Source organism: Seriola lalandi, unplaced genomic scaffold, assembly GCF_002814215.2.
Source record: "Seriola lalandi dorsalis isolate HSWRI2012SDOR001 ecotype SW California unplaced genomic scaffold, Sedor1 jcf7180002054335, whole genome shotgun sequence".
Lineage (NCBI taxonomy): Eukaryota > Metazoa > Chordata > Actinopteri > Carangiformes > Carangidae > Seriola > Seriola lalandi.
In genome coordinates this window covers 544,286-562,156 of record NW_019524888.1, presented here as the reverse complement: position 1 = coordinate 562,156, position 17,871 = coordinate 544,286, and the positions used below count along the sequence as shown (strand labels likewise).

Below are 17,871 nucleotides of genomic sequence, written 5' to 3'. Positions count from 1 at the left end.
CCTATCATGACAGACTCCCACAGGTCTGAGCACCACTTCTTCTCACTGCCGGGATTTTATGGACACTCCCAGGGGTCCTGAGGGGATGTCTGGGGGCCCAGGCAATGGAGGATCAACTTCCTCCTCATCTTCATCTAGCTCTTCCTCTTCCTCCTACACGCCGGCGGCTTCAAGGCCGGAGGAGGGCCCCAAGGACAAGCAGGAGGCCCCCGAGGCAGAGTACCTAACTTCTCGCTGTGTTCTCTTCACCTACTACCAGGGAGACATCAGCAGTGTGGTGGACGAACACTTCTCCAGGGCCCTCAGCTCCTACATGGATGGAGAGGGCAAACGGAGGCCGCCAGATCAACCGGGCGCAGGTATACCACACTGTCCATAAGTTAAGACTCATTTGTGCAAGTAAACAGTGCACACCTGTGCTTGTGTGAGTAACGCAAACTTACAGTGATCTTGGACATTGAAAGAGCTTTTCATGTCCATAATTACAGTATGGTATAGTCTCCATTAATTCTAATTCTAATTAATTCTTGAGAGATCTATCTTATCAAAACAGCAGATTGGGGCTGGCTCCACTCCATGGAGTGATGTAATGATAAACACAAATTCTTTGACTGGTGTGTGGGAACATAATGAAAACAACCATAGTGTATTTTACAAAAACAATTATTTTTTCTTAAAATTACTTAGGTACCCCATCTGATTATTATTGCACCAGTTAAACTGACTTACTACCACGTGTACAACAAATTTAGGCCATGAAGCCTGAAAAAAGTTGGGTAAACTGAGTTTAGGTGGGTTTTTTCCTCCACTACATCCCTGCAGTTTCATAACGTCCATTTATTTACGGGAGGGCGTCGCAGTTGTCTGTGCGGCATCTTGTGCTTGCCTTTGAGACCACACTGGGTGCGCTGACAGTTCTGCAGAGCACAGCAGAGTGTCAGACAGGTGATGTGATCAGGTGACAGGACAGACAGGCTGCTTGTTGGAACTGTTGTCCCAGGAGAGGTCAGGGCACAGGGGTCAGAGGTCATGACAGTCAGGAGCTGTAGGCAATCAAAAGGAACTTAAAAGGGGTAAATAAAAGCAAGAGAGAGCATACACACTCTTGTGTGTGGTTAAGTTAGTTTAGGCCTGAAGTTTAGGCATTAATACAGACACTGCTGGGATTCATTACCTATTGTGAGTTATGATTAAGCTTTTGGAAAATTTCTTATTGGCAAAAACTACAAATATTCCACAATCATTTCTCTGAAAGGCTTCAAATAATGCTTAAAATTAGCAACATTATGGAAAAATGGATGTTTACATTTTTTTTGTTTTGTTGTAGCTTTCATTGTAATTGCACCAAAATGCAAAGTAAAAGTTTGGTCATCTGCAAATCTTCTGAAGACACTTAAGTCCCTCTCTCCCAGCAGCCTGCAGATTCCCTTGGATATCCATGTAGGGCCTATAGCCTCTGCTCCCTCTCTGTGCTGTCGCTGTTAGTCTCTCTCCTAGTTCAGTTGGACGTCTTCATTTCGGCACTAACACGCACTTTCTGCCTCACAACAGATGCTATGTTTATACATGGCCGTAAGCGCACAGCCTCGCCGGCGTATCCCCTTCAAACGTCTCTGCGGCTGCCATTCTGACACTCGCTCCAGCTCTTGCCCCACAATGGTTGCTCAGTCAGTTGCCTGCCTGCCGGTCAGATTTATATATGCTGCAGTCTGTGTGATAGGGGCAGAGGGAAACACTAGCTCTCAGGGTGCCGCATGGTGTCTCTTTTCAGAGGAATATCTAAATATAAAAGTATACTTCTAAAATCATATAATAGCTCCCTGACATTCTGTCAAGGGCGAGGAGGGGGGAGGGGGGCAGTGAAAACAACAGGTGGGGGTGCAGGAGACAGAAGAGAGGGGCGGTGGCGGCGACGGGTGCTAGCACAGGGCCAGAGTGTGTGTGTGTGTGTGTGTGTGTGTGTGTGCATGACTATGTTGTGAGACTTTCAGAAGTGCTGGGCTGACATGAGAGTGAGAGATGTCACCACAGTCAGTGATTTAAGGCTCTGTGAGCCTTGGACTGTCTCCAGGTCAGAACGTCTGCCTTATATAGAATTCTAGGTATATAGGGACGCCTCTTTCTACCTTTCTCTCGGTCACTCTCTCTCTCTCTCTCTCTCTCTCCGCTAGAACGTTGTTGTGTTTATTTCTGTGTCTTGTTGGGGCTAGGGCTGTGTGACAGTATGACCCAATGGGGAAGATATCTGGGCCAGAGGGTGTAGCAGTCATGTGAGTGACATCTACATTTTAGCACAGGTTGCTCGTCTTGCACAGCTCTAGCCTTTCAGTTCGTCTATATAAATGCAATGATTCACTGCACAGTTGGGCAACAGTTCATGACTTGGCCTCAATTTGATCATTGTTTACCTTCCTCCCCCCTCTCTCCCTCCCTCCCACTTTAGATACCCCATCACCTAGCAGCCGACGGAGCTTCCCCCCATCCTTCTGGGACAGTAACTACTCCTCGCCTCAAAGCCGCTCCCACTGTGAGACAGGGGCACCTTCCTATTCCATGGACCCATACACATCAGGGCTGCATCCAGGCCTGCCTCATCCACACGCTCATCCTCATCCACACGCTCATCCTCACTCCCATCCTCACCCTCCAGAGAGCTGGGGATACCAGGCCCAGGCCTATGGGCCACCGAGGCCTCTCCACGAACTGTATTCACCCTCAGCTTTGGAGCCTCACTACGGGCCCCTGCTGATGCCCACGGTGAGGCCACCTCATCTCCCTACCTTGCCAAGCCACTATGAAGTGAGTAAACTGGAACCCACTGCCTCCTGGCCCAGCCTGCTTCCTGCAGGAGACGTCAGCCAGACGCTGGCACTCAACATGGATGCAGGTACCCGCTCAACCATGTCAAGCTTTTGCAAACAGTGTTCCTTTATTTAAAGTTTGTAAGCAGTGTGTAATCAAATCAAAAAATGCAAAGACTTCAGTGTAGACAAATGCAAAAGCCAGATTATTTATGGCTAGAAAAATGTGAGACAGAAATTAATTTTTTTCTTTACTGCACGTGTACGTGTTGAACGCAGCAAGAGCAGGCTTGAAATCCTCCTGTATAGATTTAGCTTTTTCTCTCTATTAATTGCTAGAAAATTTTACCTCAGGCACTCTGAATGGTGAATATTATAATTATTTAATTAGATATAGAAGAACACATAACCTGCACTTAAACAACCATTCACACACACGCACACACACACACACACACACACACACACGCACACACAGACACACCTGCATCAACTTTCAACCCTTGTGACAGTATACGCTCTGGAGAAAGCACGTGCACAGATGCATACACAGACACTCCCACACATGCAGACACCCACTTACAGAGACACACGAACACACACAATACATCATAATCATCACAGAAGCCCCCCCCCCCCACCTTTAAAACAGGATGCTTGGCAAAAGTAGGCTCCATGACAACCTGTGTTCTGTTGTTCGCTGTGGTCCTCCTCATTGTTTCTTTGTCCTTTTTTCTCAGGCCTCCAGCAGCACAAGAAAGGCAAGGAGCTGTACTGGTTCTAACGAGCCCTTCAGTCACATTGACCAGCCATTACCAGATCCAATTAGTCCCTGGACCTGCTCCGCTATTGATGCAGCGTGTCCCTTTATCCCCCCCCTCTCTCTGCTCCTGGCCTCCCCTGCCAGTATACAGCCTTGCTCCAGGTCGACGTGTGTGCACCATGGAGATAAAGCAGAGAGAGGGAGAGAGAGAAAGAGGGAGAGAGACAGCACAGAGTGTCACCGCTCATGATCGGTGCCGTTGTTCTCCCCCTCTCCTCTCTCCTCCGCTCACTCTCTCCTGCCGCTGCCGCTGCAGCACAGACCTTGGCAAGGTGTGAGCCACAGTGTGACCTGTTTGGACTGAGAAAGACAGGATCACAACAGACTTTCGCAGAGGACAGAGAGAAAGAGGGATGAACGGAGGGACAGAGGGATAAATAGCGGCAAGCAGGGATTCCCTCCAAAGTCCCTGGTTATCTCTGTCTCATGCTCTTTGTTGGTACAGTGGTTGTCATCATCCACTTATCTGCATTTCACAAATGCAACATGCAGCGATAAACAGAAGCAGCAATTATGGCGGTTTATGCTTTGTGACTGTCATCATGTGGCCTTCTTTTTTTTTTTTTTTGGTTATTATATAATTTTGCTCTCTGAAATAAAGTGTTTCTATTTATTGGTGTTTATGTGCATTTCTAAAAATGTTTGGTTAGGCCAGTGTTCTGAAATTATTGTGGTTCAGTTTATTGTGTTTTCTAAAGACAGAGGAGATGGAGATGACCATACCATGTGTTGTTGATGGAGTTTCTCATCTATCTATGACGGAATCTTTTGCGGAGAATAAAGATCATCTCTCAAAAACATATCAAAGATTGGTTCAGTTCAACGAGAAGTTGTTTGCACTGAACAGACTCACAGATTGTGTTCATTCAATTTGATGATGTTGTTCCATTTTACTTCTTTATTTCTCTGTCATTCTTAGATGTTTTGAATGTGGACTTTCTAAATATTTTTGGGATGTTTTTTTTTTTTTGTGTGTGTCATTTCTCATTTTTGTGTCCAAGAAGATTGTGAAGTCAATAAATATTTTTATGGTACATTGTCACATCTCCTAAATGTTTACCCCTGCTTGACATTATAAATGAGCCACTGTTGCACAGAGGGAGGATAAATACTGATTTTAGCTTTAAGAACTGTGCCTCAATATTAAGCAAATAGAATCAGTTTGAGTTTACAAACTGATACATAGAGTCTGCTGATATTTTAGTAGCTGTGTGAATCCTAGAGACAGTAGCACGGCCAGATGTGATCAAGAATACGCTGTGTGACTGCTCTTATTTAAAAGGCCTTCCATTTGAATTCCTGCTTGCATTCACACCTTGTCACCTATAAAGTGGGAACGAGTGGTGAATGCCAGCAATCTGTAACCAGAGAAGAAGCAAGCCATCTCAGCTATGCACCAAATGTTGCTGTGTTATTGATCTGATAATTAGATTATGTGCTAAGGTATGCCAGTCTGGGCCACTGTCACAATTTAGTGGCTGTTATGTGTGACCCCCGCTAGAGAGCAGCCAACTATGTGATTGGCTCTAAGCTGAGGAAACATGTAGAGTAATGAAATTAGAAGAGTTTACCAGGGATAGCGTTCCTCTCAGTTTCCCATGCCAAGCATCTTACTGCCTTTTCACACTAGTATTGTCACTGGGCCTGAGGGTTTCCTTTTCACACTGCATCCTCCAGGATCTTCTCCATAGTTAGTATGCACCCACAGCTATTGTCACATTATGTTACTTAGTTGTCAATAGACCCTACATAGCAATTCATATTAGTCATGTTAACCATATTACTATAACAGTTTGTGTGGAGAAAACCTACTGTTACGCAAATGTAGCCATTATGGATGCTGGTGTGACATGAATTGATTGATTCTGCTTGTTGAATTAATTAGCAGACGAAGCAGCTGAACAAGTACTGCAGATTATTATTTAATAACTGACATATAATTAAATTTATGGGAACTGTGTTTACCAATGAACAGCATAAGCAAGAAATTGATGCCCTCTCCTGGTGTGATTCTAACACTGCAAAAGCCAGCTTAAAAGACAAGGTTTTTCCCAAACTCACTTACTCCATGATGATCGGTCCTAACAAAATCAACATATGTGCTGCTTTTACAGTAAAACTTGAATCTCTGAGATAAATAGTTTAAAGTCAAATCAACAAACATCTGACTTGTATTATCACTTAGTACAGGCGCTGCAGTTGTCAGCTGTAACATGATAATGATATGGGTTTATTAATAGTTATAAAAGTGGCCAAGCCAATGCAAACAGCTTTTTAGTCTTGTAAGGTTTTCTTCCAAGGTTTTGAAAATGTGCATGTGACCGTTTGTCAATTTGGGACTTTGCAAAAAAAAAAAAAAAAGCCTTTGATGTAAAAAATTCCATTTGTTGACCAAAAGCAGTTCTGGAAAACCCTCTTTGACTCCCCCTTGTACTGTACTCGGATAGACGTCATTATCAGTCTCCAACATTACCAGGCATTTCCTGAGAACAGATGAGTCTCTCAGCTGTGGTGTCCACGCATTGAATCACCACTTACAGTAAGAAAAATTCCATAAGATGACCCAAATACACCCTCAAATAGACGTTGGGTCATGTGTCAGGCCAGTGTTTCGTAGTCACATGACATAGGATGCAGACTCACATTCAGAACCGTTTGTCTGATCATTACAAAGAATCTAAACAAACATATTAAGAAGCAGTTTTAGAAATGTTTAATTCTCACATTTCTGAAATTAATGTGATCTTAAACTTTATATTTTCCCCTACTGATCATATGTCTCAGTTTTTAAATTATAAACTGTTTATGATACATCTTTAATAAAAACTGTGAAATTCATTCTAATGTTTTTACAACCTGACAGTCAAACTGTTTACTGACTGTATAAAGCAGTAAACAAAGGCTTGTTTTAGTCTCCTTTATTTTAGATGCATTGCATGACTGTGTATTCCTTATCCATTTCATAGGTAATGTGTCATTTCCAAAGCTTAACTGTCATGTGTAAGCTGACAGAGACAAATAAAACAATAGGACATGCAACCAAAACATGTGGTATACAATATGGATGTGGAAATGGAAATCACATAAAAGTTTTTTTTTTTTCTGTGCAGTTACTTTTCTCATTTAGTTTCTGTTTTGCCTTTGCAGAACAAATAACTTGCCAGCCCCTACGCGCACGCACACACACACAGACACAGACACACAGACACACACACACACACACACACACACACACACATGCTCATGTCCTCGTAAAACCTAAGAGTGTACTCCACACACACCCCTTTCTCAAGGCCATGTGCACAAGCGCAAGTACATGCAAGCCTTGATCTACGAACTTAGGAAGTTTTCCTTTACTTGCATTGTACTGACTCATGACTTGATCTTGTCACTTGACTGTTGTTGTAAATGGTTTATTACACAAGAAACCTCACGAACTTTATGTGCGCATAAAGCTGCACTTGACTTCTGGTTTGGAAGCAGAAACCAAAATAAGTGGGTTTTTTCATTCCCTGACCTTTTCCATCACTATCTGCTTTTACAAAATCCCATTCACAGCACACACACCTATGTTCATTTAAAGTCAAACATTGCAAAGGTTCACACACATCCAACTGTGTTCATCATGTAGCTTGCAAACACAGAATAACCTGGTTTTAGTATGTATTTATAAAGGGACTGACCATCATGCATTATAGCTGCCGGTCGACTGCAGAGGTGGAAACTAACTAAGTAAAAGTATTGCACGGCACAATTATGAGGTACTTTTACTTTACTTGAGTATATCTGTTTTCTACTACTCCAGTACATTTGAGAGGGAAATATTGCACTTTTACCCATTTATCTGACATGCTGTTGTTACTGGTTACTTTTCAGAATAAGATTTTACATTTTAGAGTATAATGTGACCCCATACAAAAAGCTGTTGGCAGTTCCGCCAAAGAGTGATTTATCCTTTCAACTTCTCAGATGGTTTCATCAAAGTAACTGTCACAAAAAAAGAACAAATACTAGTAAAAGTCCAAAGAAACTTGACACAAATTCTGTAGCAGTTCTTTCTTCTGTCCAACCCTATCAATCATCTCATTATTCCTCAGATTTATGTGGTGACCCTTTGGAAGGGGGTTGACTCCTAGACTGAGAACAATTGTAATAAAATAAATTAACTATAGCTCCACCAGCTACAACAGTAAAATGCTGCTTTCACTTTAATGCAGAGACCATTTTTCTAAAGGACGTTTGATTATTATAATATGCTGGTAATACTTATGTACTTTTCCTTGAGTATGATTTTGAGAGCAGGGCTTTTACTTCTTATGGAATATTTCTACATCGTGGTAAAGTACTTCTTCCACCACTGGTCAATTGTTTAAGTCTTTCTGTGCTTTTTGCTTTTTATAAGCCAGTTACAAGTTACTAACCCTAACAAGTCCATTGTTTTCAGTGGCAGGCAAACTATCCATAATTTTCTTACAGGGAGGATCCCAAGTATATGTACACACTACATACTGTACATATACAGGACACTAACAAACAGACAAGCTGGAAAGAGTTCAATGACATCTGTGAACTTTTAGCTTAGCTTTCAGTTTTTACTCACTTCCCAGTGTCTTTATGGTGTGAACAGTTGTCATGACACGAAAACCTTGTGACAGTCAGACAGTCAGAGACACAACAGGCTGGTGAAAGCGTGAGAGTTACTGCATAACTGCTGTAGAAAATGAGTGGAATGTCTTAGTTAGACATACAGTATGTAAAAAGAGTTTGAAGAATCTTTTTCAGATGTGAAAGTAATTCAACTATTTTTGAAACTGAATTGAGCCTTTTTTTTAATTTAATTGCTAAATAACATTTAAATTCATGTACCCGACAATCACAGATGGGGAACATATGCAAAACAAATCAAACTTTTAGAGGCAAGTTGGAAACAGGATGTGTGTGTAAAGACCGCACGGAAGTCCTAAATAACAGTCAATGGAAACAGTCATGAATCATATCAAATGTAGGGAAATGTGAACGTGGTTGTTTGTGTGTATGATGTACATAATGCAGGTATTACAGATTGGCAGGCTAATAGTATTTCACAAAATACTACTACTTCTTCTATTTTCACAAACTTTTGCCACATAATTAAAAATTTGTTTGAGGCAAACAATTGCCAAAGCTCAACGTATTTGTGGGAACCTTATCAGTTTGTCTCCATCTCAGATTAAACAAAGTCAATAACACATTAGTCAGATGTGGTGGTGCCTTCTAAAGAAGGAAACACTGTTTCAAATAAACACTTGATCATTCAGGTAAATCGCTCAAACAAACTTTCAATGAGTGGCTGTTCGCATGAGTGCCACCCACATTTCAAAGAAATTAAAACACCTCCACACACATTCTAACATATTTTCCAGTTTGGCATAATTTAGATAGTAAGGTTTCAACTGCAACAGGTGGGTGAAGGCACAGGTTAGCAGATACATGTTCCTGTATGTCTGTTTTTGTTTTGTTCTTTCAAAAAGGAATCACTGTCACTATGTGACTGGAATCAGGGCAGTGGAGGGAACACAAAATCCCAACAGTGGTTTTTCACACGAAGGCATCACATTAACAAACACACAGCCTGTGTTCCGTCTTTGTGTGACTATCTAAGCAACAAACTGCTGAGTAACTGATTGAGCAATTTGAAAAAAGTAATTCACGATGCTGATGTTTGTCATTTTGCTGATGCTGGAAAATACATCTCATAAAAGAATTGCATCATGAGAACTTCTCATAATGTATAAAGTACTCGATCCCCATTTCAATGATTGACACTCACTTTTTTTCTCTGTGACTTCATGAGCTGCTGACAGCCACATGACTGGACATACTGCAAGTCATAACTGTACACAACTATATAAGAACGGCTCTTTGGCACAGCCCTGCATCACCTACAGCTAGTTACAGCTCAGATTGCACTACATCGACATTGAGGCAGGTAAGCAGCTGCAGCACAGATAGAGACACACACACACACACACACACACGCACGCATGCACGCGCACACGCACACACACGCGCACACACACACACACACACGCCCAAACACACACACTTCCTGTTGTGCAGGTGCACTAATGCAAAGAAGAAATAGAGACTCATACACATGAGAAAGGGTTTGTGGGAGGGTAATGACACAGTAGATTCAAAGAAACCGGGAAACAAAGCTGATGCTGTGGTAGTGTACATGAAACAACCAACGTCAGGAAAGAAAATGTTTCTGAAACCAAGCTGAAGTGAAAGAGTTTAGCCACAACCTGTATTGTTTCCTGCAAGTCACAAGGGATCTCTTTGCCTTTGCTGGTTGTGTCTCAGTCAGGATGAAGGTGCTGTTGTTTGCTGCTGCTGTTCTGGCCGTGGCCAGCTGTGCTAGCATTTCCCTGGAAGACCTGGAGTTCCACGCCTGGAAACTCAAGTTTGGTGAGGCAGTGGAGATTCTTGTCTGTTTTCTTTTATTATGGTCTTTTATCTTGTACAGTAGATGTTGTGTGGTTGTCTGTAAAGATATTATCTATCGGGCCTCAATTTGGAGAGAAATATGTTCTCATTTACACATAACCACACATTTAAATGTCAAAAGTGATTTGTAATATGCCTACATGTTCAGACACTTACAGTTTGTCAGCTAATAAAAGCAAAACTCTTAAATGGAAAAGTATTTAACTGATTCATAATCTATCACTGACCTTTTTTCTCTGTTCTCTACCTGAATATTTCCATCTCTAAATGGCAGGAAGGTCCTACCACTCTCCATCAGAGGAGGCTCAACGCAAGCAAATCTGGCTCAACAACCGCAGACTAGTACTAGTACACAATATCATGGCCGACCAGGGCATCAAGTCCTATCGCCTTGGAATGACCTACTTTGCTGACATGGTATGTACAAAAACAAAAAAAAAACAACAACAAAAAAAAGAAAACAGATATGTGGCTGTTTCTGCCATGACTTCGCCTTGACCTTTCACCACTTTGGATGAAGACCCTATTAAGTGACGCTCTGAATTTTCTCCCTCCTCACTAGGATAATGAGGAGTACAAACGCCTGATTTCCCAAGGCTGCCTGGGCTTCTTCAACGCGTCTATGCCTCGCCATGGCTCTGCCTTCCTCCTGCTGCCTGAAGTCACTGACCTGCCAAACTCTGTTGACTGGAGGGACAAGGGATACGTCACTGATGTCAAGGATCAGAAGCAGTGTGGCTCCTGCTGGGCTTTCAGCACAGTATGTAAAACTTCTCGCTGTTTCAGTAATACAGGTTTTATGCACTTTGAACAAATGTTTTCTGGTAACAAATTCATTCATTCCTCTTCCAGACTGGCTCTCTGGAGGGTCAGAACTTCAGGAAGACAGGGAAGCTGGTGTCCCTGAGTGAGCAGCAGCTGGTTGACTGCTCTGGTGACTATGGCAACATGGGCTGCATGGGCGGCTTGATGGACAACGCCTTCCGGTACATCAAAGCCAACGGAGGTATTGATACAGAGGACTCCTACCCTTATGAGGCTGAGGTAAAGTCATAATTTCTAAATACAGCTACTGCATACAATCTTAAAACAACTATCTGTCATTATCATGCTGAAAAAAACTGAGTTGGAACAAGTTTGTGTTGATTGAATATTAGTCCTACATGTGGGTGCAGCGGTATACTGCCATCTTGTGGACACAATGTATTGTACAACTAAACCCAGACTTTCAGTACAAAGCCAATAACCTCACTATAAACTTAAACCTCAGAAGAAGTAAATCTTTTGAGAATATAGCACTTCAGAAATGTCCTGTTCTTTGATTTACACTCATGATGGTAAATCCTTTGGTAAATAACAAAATATCCTCTCTGAATTAGGATGGGGAATGCCGTTACAACCCTGCTACTATTGGTGCCAAATGCACAGGCTACGTTGATGTGAAACAAGGTGATGAAGATGCCCTGAAGGAGGCTGTGGCAACCATCGGACCTGTGTCTGTGGCCATTGATGCTTCTCAATCGTCCTTCCAGCTCTACGAATCAGGTAAACAGTCTTAAGCACAATGTTGTTTCTGCCAGATAATATCCTCAAACACTAGAGGAAATTAGAAATACACTTCTTTTTTAACATAGCCATGTGTCTGTCTAATCTGTGTGTGTGTGTGGGTGTGTGTGTGTGTGTGTGTGTGTGTGTGTGTGTGTGTGTTTCTAGGAGTGTATGATGAGCCGGAGTGCAGCAGCACAGAGTTGGACCACGGTGTATTGGCTGTGGGATACGGCAGTGAGAACGGTCAGGACTACTGGCTGGTCAAGAACAGGTAAATACCCATAGAGTTTAAATAGTTGGCTGCTCTCCTGCTAACAGTCAGTGAGCAGTGTTAACAGCCAACACAGCGAGCTAAGTCAAGACACTTTATTTATAGCTGCATAAATGAAGTGAAACTCCGCCAGGATGTTGTCAGCTTCTAAAATTCTCATGTCATTAGTAGTTATTACAATCGTGTCACTTCTGTTAGAATACAGGACATGTTTTCTCTAAATGCTGCTGTAGTTTCTGTGGAGACAGTGATTCTGTTTTATATACAGCAGAAGAACACAGTTGGTAATATATGTGTTTCTGTAGCTGGGGTCTACAGTGGGGCGACAAAGGATACATCATGATGACCAGGAACAAACACAACCAGTGTGGCATTGCTACTGCAGCCAGCTACCCCCTGGTCTGAGCAGGTGAGAACAAACTCCCGACAGTGTGTGTGTATATGTGTGTGTGTTTACTGACCATTAACTGGTTGTTCTTCCTGATTATCTCATTTCCAGGTCCAGGACTTTCCTCAGTGAGGAGGAGAACAGTGACACATAATTTACTTTAATTTCGCAAAGAAACTGAGTTATGGAACAAAACGTTCTATTGTTGTTGAGTGCGCGTGAGTGGGATGTAATCTGGCAGTCTCTCTGTGCCCTGGTGAACTTTTAATATCATAATTTTTTATGACGATTGTAAATAAATGTAAAGTAATGAAATGTTTTACACTAAGAAATAAAACATTTACTCTATGTGTTTGTCATTATGTTGCTTTTAATTGTTCACTTTATCTTACTGTGGCTCTGCTAATCTTCTGTGGCTTCTAAATATTGTTCTTTAGTCATTAAAGTTTGTTTCCATGACACAGAAGTGAGGCTGCTAAACTATAAATAAATATGTTAATATGTTATTTATACTTGTTAAAGACATGACGGCTCGAGGTGCAAGTCAGCACTTTTTTTAACTCATTTACTCAAAGTCTCTCAACCTCATTTTAGATCTCATGACCTCTTCTATAACAATTACAGTTGTTCATGCGCCATGTGACTGATATGGCTCAATTCTATTTGTAAGGGTGTGTGGAGATCAGCAAGTGAATTATATGTATTATCATTTATGTACACTCTGTTGCTTTAGACAAATATAATGTAGACGTATTAATGAGAAATTCAATTTACTTGTTTTTTTACTAAAAACATTATCACAGCACAGGTAGTACTGGTGACATTTTTGTAAGCAAAAAGTATATTGCTACAAAAAAAAATCTCTCTTGGTGCAAATATGCATATGTGCAAACCACAACAGGTACTGATGTGGCTTGTTGCTGCAGTATGCAAATGTACAGGATCAGTCTTGCAGCTGGTGCAAGGAAATTATTGTATTAGGCAAAAAAAAAAAAAAAAAGGCTAAAAAGTAAAAAAAGTCAAAGTCAACATAAACTGTGTGAGGAGATTAAAGTGTCTCCCATCATTGACTCATTTTCCAAATCGTATATTTGCATGATTTATAAAAATGATATAAATTTCAACCTCATCAAGAATCTCAGTGTACATGAACTTCAGTCAATTCTTATGTGTTTAACAATATACAGTATTGTGCTCTGGGCAGAAATATATAAAAAGGGCTTTTAACCTTACTAATATACTTTATTCATAATTTTTCAGATGTGTGCATCAAGTTGGGTGAGAACTTGAGAACTTGCTTGAGGACAAGTTAAACATTTATAGATAAAATGTTTTTGAGAACAGATTTCATCCTCATATATCAGAGCTTTATGTCATGTCTGGCTTCAATGCTTATACAAGTTTCGACTAACATAAATTATTCATTAAAAACAACAGTGTTTATTGTTCAGAAAGTCTGATGTTTAGACTCGGAGGCTGCCTCTGATGCTGATGGCTGCTGTGGCCGCATGCAAACCTCAGGCCACAGATGAAAGTGTCGGGCAGGGAGTTTCAGAAGTGGAAAATATCTTTTTGGTAAAACATTATCTCCTCTTTGGTGTTTTCTGCTTTCTTTGTAGCTTTTGTTCACATGGATAGTGTTTATGTTTTTTTTTGTTGTTGTTTTTTTATCTTCCCGATATAGTTTTACTTTCTTTAGCATTCTGTGGTTTGTAAAAGGTTATCTCACACTCATTGTTCCTGTTCAGGTCGGGGCACAGACAAAGAAGAGGTAAACGTGAAAGGAGATCTGGCTGGCAAATGTGAACATGTAGGGAAACACAATGATAGAACCAGGGAGAGTCTGAAATTATACCCCGTTTGCGGTTGAAACTCTTGTCTGATGTGGTAAAAAAGCCAATATGGATTTTTGAGAAATATTTCAGCAGTAGGTATTTTGACCTCTATTACTGGCAACATATTTTACAGACTGTCTTTTGCTTTCAAGATCATCCTCTCATCACATCATCCCATCCTGACACTTGATCCGCCCCAATCCTTGACAATCGGTTTCCATATAAACTGTGATTATGACACAGCAGAAAAGGAGAAATGAAGGAAATGTATTTTCTATCCTCATCTTGCAAAACCACTGACGGAATACTGAAATGGTTTATCATTTACAATATGATCCTGGAGTGGGGGAAAGAGTCACAAGCAACAACCAGTGCACAAAATGCTCACTGAATGAAACAGTGCTGTGTTGTGAAGGCGGAAACCGTAGCCACACTCACATCTTTACTTTAATTTGACCTTTTCCTTAACTTTGTCTCAATTTGTATTTATTTTAGTTAATGTGTTTTGTTCTCTGCTTTTGTGTCTTCAAGGCCAGTTAAGTTCTGCTGTGGCTCAGTTTGCTGTGTTTTTTCAGTCGCTTCTGTTTTACTGACCTCCAGTTTAGTTTAGTTTATATTCAAGCCCTGCTTTATTATTTCTCGTCTTTTGGATTAACGAAAAAAATCCACCTTTTTAAAATCTAAAAGCTGCATCCTTGTCTCCCAGCTTGGCCCTGATGTGTATTTTATTAAAGAAGAGGATTATGTTTTCATATTGTTTGGTTAAAATATTACATGTCTGTATAACTTTGTTTTCAGAAACGGCTTTTGTTTTTGCCCTCGCTCGCACCTTCCAGGTACAGAATACCTGCTCAGGTGTCTAACATCCTTGTGACCCTTTTTGAGGACACAGATTAACTTCGCCCATCAAGACGCCCTCACATTGTTTCCAGAGTAACATATACCAACTCTGGTTAATACAGATTTGCAATACCCACACCAAATGTGTGTAAAGTAATCCCATAATGGAATCCGGCCTTCTTTCAACTGTAATTTGTAATGCTTAAGGGTTTTGCGTGTAATCCAGCTAAACAGCAGTACTTAAGTCATTACTCTTACATCTCCATTGAACCTTGAGACGAAAGGAAGGTTGCTTCACTCATCTGCACTCCATGAAGTCAGCGAGAAATACATTTACAATGCTTTGAATTATTGTTGTTCATTTGTCATGGGCTATTCAGCCTAACTGCATTTGATTTTACGGCACACAATGGCGAGGAAAAAAAGTTCAGCACACCAATCTGACTTTGCTCAGTCGCAAAACACACTAACCGATGATGATGCGTTCATGATATGGCTTTAAACATTTTATAACGTGCTGAAAAAAAACAACTTTCAATTCTGTAAAAAAAGTCACCGGTGAGAAAATAATTGTTCTCCGTCCCCCATGAGGTGGGTGACATCTGTTTTAATCATACACAATAGTTGCCCCCAATGTAATTAATGAAATCACATTAAGTGCTTGTAATTTGCCCATTCTAAATGTCACATTAGGTCTGGTTGTGATAATATTTGATGGGAGGTGGAGAAACACCAAGCCAGGGATACAGAGGGGAGGGCATATTAAGGATTTAATCAGCTTGTGTGACAAAATGTGACCTTGACATCTTAGTTTTTCCGCCCTCAGCAGCAGCAGCAGAGGCAGCAGAGAGAGAGAGCTGCTGTGTGGAAGCAAACAGGCACGGCCAACGTAATTGAAAGAGAGATTTAAATTATCTTTTGTCAGGCGAGTCTCGTAACAGTAGACTTGGAAAAAAACATCTCTGCCATTTTATCAGCAACAAAGTATGACAGCATTCAGCCAATTAGGCCTGAATGATTGTTATCCAATGACGTTTTTACCATCCTTTTTATTTTTGAGAGTATGACAGAAGGCTTCACAAAGTGGAAAAACCAAACGATGAAAAACGCTCCCAGACAGAGACAAAGGGTGACAGAGGGAGGGTGCAACAGAGGTGAGGCAAATTAATTGGTTTTGCTAAATCCTCCTCAAACAGCAGAAGCCAATGTGGTTCCACAAAAGGCCATTACCGGTAATCAATTTAAATCTGTTTTACCCTTCCCAAGGAAACCAATTAGGCAATTTAATTTGGCTTTTTTGATTCACAGCATAACCACAGCTCAGGATAGATCGTCCAATTCACTTCCTGCAGAGAGGGACAAGTGAAAACACTGGGAGGTGTTGCTGGAACAAACAAAGCTATTGATCTGAGTGAGGCTGAGAGATCCAGGGAAGAGTAAGAGGGAGACACAGGAAGCACGGGAGGATGATAAATTCATGAATCTGGACAAGGGGGAAAAAAAGCACAGAAGTGATCCTGCTGTGTCAATTTTAAACTGCCTCAGTAATTAAAGTTTATTGCAAGCTCAGCTTTTCCCTGAATCTACATCTGAAGTTTAGTTTTCCAGTAAAAGTGACTCCACATTTAAAGCAGTTAATCATTTCTAACTGGATCTCCTGTTAGAGGAAGCTCTTTTTTAACGTCACTAGATGGCAGCACTTGACTGCTGATGATTATCTCAGCGGTTTGAGGCGCTGTGGCCTGGCTTAAGTCATGCAAAGCTCTGGTTCAAAGTCAAATGTATTCCTTTGATAGATGCAGTCACATGTCCTTGAAATCGACATGTGACACACATACAATACAAACATCTATACATCCACACACACACCCTGAGACTGCATCTCCCTGCACCAGTGAACTCATTACACTGTAACAACGCACATCCCGTACACTGAATGTCTGCTTAATCAACAATGTCACCGCACAATTTCTCTAGATTGGCTGCTGGGTTGGTATGGAGGAGAGTGTCAGCCAGCCGTGTCACCCATCATAGCGAACAAACAGTCTCTCCTATGGGGATACACACGGGGCCATGTTTCTGCGCCTTTGTTATCCATCTCCCATCATGCCATTCTGTCTGCGTGCATGTGTGCACTTCCTTGCATTTGTGGAGTGTTTATGTGTGTGTGTGTGTGTGTGTGGGGAAATGGGATGTCAACTGGTTTGTCATGGTAATGGGGAACATGTGTGATTGTGACAGACAGGAGATCTGGATGACCGCACACACTACTGATGCGCACACACACGCACACACACACACACACACACACACACACACACACACACACACACACGGATACATAAACTGACTCTCTCTCTCTCTCACACTCACACTCACACACACACTCTCTCTCTCTCTGTCTCTCTCACACACGCTCTCTCTCTCTCTCTCACACACACACACACACACGCCTAATGCACACAAAAAGCACAGAGAGTGAACATATGAACAAGAGCATAACCTGATGAAAAATGGCTTAAATGACTTTATAAATACTTTATATTTCTAAAATGAACCCACAGAGGAGCCTAATAGTCCATTTTGGCCTCCATCTTGCTTTATTTAATCTTTCTTTCCTTATCTTTATCCCTTTTTCTTTTCCTACTCATTTCATCTTTCCATCCTCCCTTATCCAGCTGCATTTCTTGGACAGGGCTCCTGGCTGTGGCCTGAGAGAGGCGAGTGAAGCTAACCGTTTGAGAAAAACAGCTCTGGCAAGGCCAATTACACCCAGACAAAGCACTTTGCATGTTATTGTGTTAGGGATTCATGCTTGATTGACTGAATGGGTTCTAATGAGGCTGGGGAACGACGTGCAGGAGAGGAAGAAACAC

At 41.4% G+C, this 17,871-nt stretch overlaps 2 protein-coding genes across 5 annotated transcripts in view; both read left to right on the top strand.

Annotated features, from left to right (window-relative positions):
* The window catches only part of vgll2b (vestigial-like family member 2b), a 6,849-nt gene extending 2,191 nt beyond the window's left edge, over positions 1-4,658 (top strand). For all 3 annotated transcript variants that reach the window (XM_023407452.2, XM_023407449.2, XM_023407450.2), the window contains exons 2-4: positions 14-359; positions 2,444-2,887; positions 3,542-4,658. In XM_023407452.2, coding sequence (XP_023263220.1) covers positions 59-359; positions 2,444-2,887; positions 3,542-3,585 — 789 coding nt within the window. In that variant the 5' untranslated portion in view covers positions 14-58 and the 3' untranslated portion in view covers positions 3,586-4,658. The remainder of the gene's footprint in view (positions 1-13; positions 360-2,443; positions 2,888-3,541) is intronic.
* Positions 4,659-9,440: 4,782 nt separating this feature from the next.
* Positions 9,441-12,668, top strand: ctsl.1 (cathepsin L.1). 2 transcript variants are annotated; one of them, XM_023407448.2, is made up of 9 exons: positions 9,441-9,592; positions 9,970-10,074; positions 10,388-10,530; positions 10,676-10,873; positions 10,966-11,157; positions 11,493-11,658; positions 11,827-11,932; positions 12,238-12,341; positions 12,432-12,668. In XM_023407448.2, the coding sequence occupies exons 2-8, from the start codon at positions 9,975-9,977 to the stop codon at positions 12,335-12,337; spliced, it is 1,005 nt and encodes a 334-aa protein (XP_023263216.1). In that variant the 5' UTR covers positions 9,441-9,592; positions 9,970-9,974; the 3' UTR covers positions 12,338-12,341; positions 12,432-12,668. The 2 variants fall into 2 exon arrangements, with proteins under 2 accessions (XP_023263216.1, XP_087030414.1); XM_087174288.1 differs by having other exon boundaries at positions 9,448-9,592; positions 9,974-10,074.
* Positions 12,669-17,871: the final 5,203 nt, after the last annotated feature.

Bases quoted from the DNA above. Each gene is read 5' to 3' on its own strand.
- ctsl.1 (XM_023407448.2), top strand. From the start codon at position 9,975: ATGAAGGTGCTGTTGTTTGCTGCTGCTGTTCTGGCCGTGGCCAGCTGT. The intron at 11,158-11,492 runs GTAAAGTCATAA...TCTCTGAATTAG, and splicing joins CCTACCCTTATGAGGCTGAG to GATGGGGAATGCCGTTACAA. The intron at 11,933-12,237 runs GTAAATACCCAT...GTGTTTCTGTAG, and splicing joins TACTGGCTGGTCAAGAACAG to CTGGGGTCTACAGTGGGGCG.